At 46.3% G+C, this 2,512-nt stretch overlaps 1 protein-coding gene across 1 annotated transcript; it reads right to left on the reverse strand.

The window, feature by feature from the left end:
* Window positions 1-644: 644 nt before the first annotated feature.
* LOC119822693 (60S ribosomal protein L6-like) lies at window positions 645-2,164 on the reverse strand. Its single transcript, XM_042055742.1, has 2 exons — window positions 2,091-2,164; window positions 645-1,564 (listed from the first exon to the last, which is right to left on the reverse strand). Exons 1-2 carry the CDS (start codon window positions 2,162-2,164, stop codon window positions 679-681), a joined length of 960 nt encoding a protein of 319 aa, XP_041911676.1. The 3' UTR covers window positions 645-678.
* Between the last annotated feature and the right edge of the window lie 348 nt (window positions 2,165-2,512).

Genomic DNA, 2,512 nt, shown 5'->3' on the forward strand with positions numbered 1-2,512 from the left:
CATCCAGACCAGCGCCTTCCCCTTCCTGTCTTCCCTGGCGATTGCATTGCTCCTTTAAGGTCAGGCCTGAGTAAAAGCCTCCAGAAAGTCCTTATGGTGCTCCTCCTCCACAAGGCCTTCCCTACGACCCTGTCCTAGCTAGTTTTATGTCAACTTGATACCAGCTAAAGTCATCTGAGAGGAGGGAACCTCAATTAAGAAAATGCCTCCAGACCTGCCAAGGTGGCACAGAGAGATTCTTTTTTAAGGAAGGAAGGAAGGAAGGAAGGAAGGAAGGAAGGAAGAAAGAAAGAAAGAAAGAAAGAAAGGCGGAAGGAAGGAAAGAAAGAAAGAAAGAAAGAAAGAAAGAAAGAAAGAAAATGCCTCCCATGAGATGGCTCAGAGCTTAAGAGGGCTGGCTGCTGTTTAGAGGTGCTGAGTTCAATTCCCAGCAACCACATGGTGGCTCACAACCATCCATAATGAGATCTGGTGCTCTCTTCTGCCATGCAAGTATACATACAGACAGAACACTGTATACATAATAAATAAATCTTAAAAAAAGAAAAGAAAAAAGAAAAACGCCTCCATAAAAGTGGGTTATAGACTAGCCTGTAGGGTATTTTTCTTTTTTTTTTTTTTTTTTTTTTTTTTTTTTTTTTTTGACACATGAAGCTGTTTAATTAGGTTGTCAGCAATTTAGAAAACCAGTTTGTGAGGATACATCCCGTTCGTCAGACAGAACTGAGAACGCAGGTAGCCCTGCAGCTGAGGAACAGCTTTGATCTTTGGCAGAATCTGTGAGTCCACCGTTTTCTGATCAGCCTTGCGCTGCTCTGTAATCTCATATTTCTCCTTTTCTGTGTCAAAAATCTCACCCTCCTGGTGCCTGGGCTTACGCAGTTGCTTTTTCTTGAAGTAAGCATCAGTCAGGTGTTTGGGGATTTTAACTGTGCTGATATCAACCTTTGTAGAGGTGGCGATGACAAACTTCTGATGTGTTCTTCTCAGAGGGACTCTGTTGAGGGCAAGAGGTCCTGTTACAAGCAGTAAACCACTGCCCAGTTGCTTCAGGAAAACCACTCTCTTGCCCCTGTGGCGTCCGGTGAGGATGATGAGGACAGTCCCAGGAGTGATGCTGGCACGCAGGCGTCTCACGTGCTGACTGAAGGGCTTTTTGCCATGGCTCAGCAGCTTCCGAGGCACATCTTCGGTAGGATAATACCTGGGCATTTTTCGAAGCTTAACCACCCGGGTACCACCATTCTTGTCACCACCAACAGGTTTTGTGACAGTGGCAAGAACCTTTTCCTTTTTCTTCTTCTTTTCAACCTTGGTTTTCGCAGCTGTGTATTTCCTTTTGTACATGGCCTTTCTGGAATACATAGCAGATCGGGAGTACCTGCCAATTCCTCTAACAAGGACTGGATTTCTGCTGCAATGGGGCTTCCCCTTCTTGAGCTTTTTAGCCTTAGGGTCACCCTTTTTGGCTGCAGCAGCGGCAGGGGCATCACCGCCAGCCTTCTTGGCTGCAGGTTTCTTCTCTTTTGTATCAGGTTTCTCGGCTTTTTCATAGGGTATTTTTCTTAATTAATCATCGATGTGGGATGGCCCAGGCCATTGTGGGTGGTACCATCCCTGGGCTGGTGGTCCTAGGTTCTATAGACTCCTCTACAGGCTGAGGAAGCCATGGGGAGCAAGCCAGTAAGCAGCACCCCTCCATGGCCTCTGCATCAGCTCTGCCTCCAGGACCCTGCCCTGCTTGAGTTCCTGTCCTGACTTCCTCTGATGAACAGTGATGTGGAAGCATAAGCCAAATAAACCCTTTCCTCTCCAACTTGCTTTTTAAAAATTTATTATTTTTATTAATTCATGAGTTTTGCTTGCAATATGTCTGTGCACCATGTGCATGCTCCATGGAGAATCCAGAAACTGGAACTAGACAGCTGTGTGTCACTATGTGTGTGCTGGGAATTGAACCCGGCTCCTTGGGAAGTTCAGCCCCCACCCTCACCACTCGCATCTTGGTCATGGTGTTTTATCCCAGCAATAGAAACCCTAACTAAGACACATCCTGATCTAGAGACAACGAGAGTGGGTTTACCACTCACTGTTTAGGAAAGTGTCCTGATTCCTCAACTGCAGTCCCCATCTGATGACAGAATAAATCTCCTACCTCTGCCATCCTGCGGTGTAAGGAGTCTGGCACATTTTGGGGACTAGAAAGATTTTTGCAGTTGGTAGTGATGATCTTTATGCTATTAAATGGCATGAATTTGAAAGTAATGATGTTTGTGGTGACGGTGACTGGTGTTGGAGGTCTATTAATGCATAAGAAATTCCACCTAAAACGCCGGGCGGTGGTGGCGCACGCCTTTAATCCCAGCACTCAAGAGGCAGAGGCAGACAGATCTCTGTGAGTTCGAGGCCAGCCTCAAGAGCTAGTTCCAGGACAGGTACCAAAACTACAGAGAAACCCTGTCTCAAAAATCCAAAAAGAAGGGGGCTGGAGAGATGGCTCAGAGGTTAAGAG

The sequence above is a fragment of the Arvicola amphibius genome, chromosome 9 (genome assembly GCF_903992535.2).
Source record: "Arvicola amphibius chromosome 9, mArvAmp1.2, whole genome shotgun sequence".
NCBI lineage: Eukaryota > Metazoa > Chordata > Mammalia > Rodentia > Cricetidae > Arvicola > Arvicola amphibius.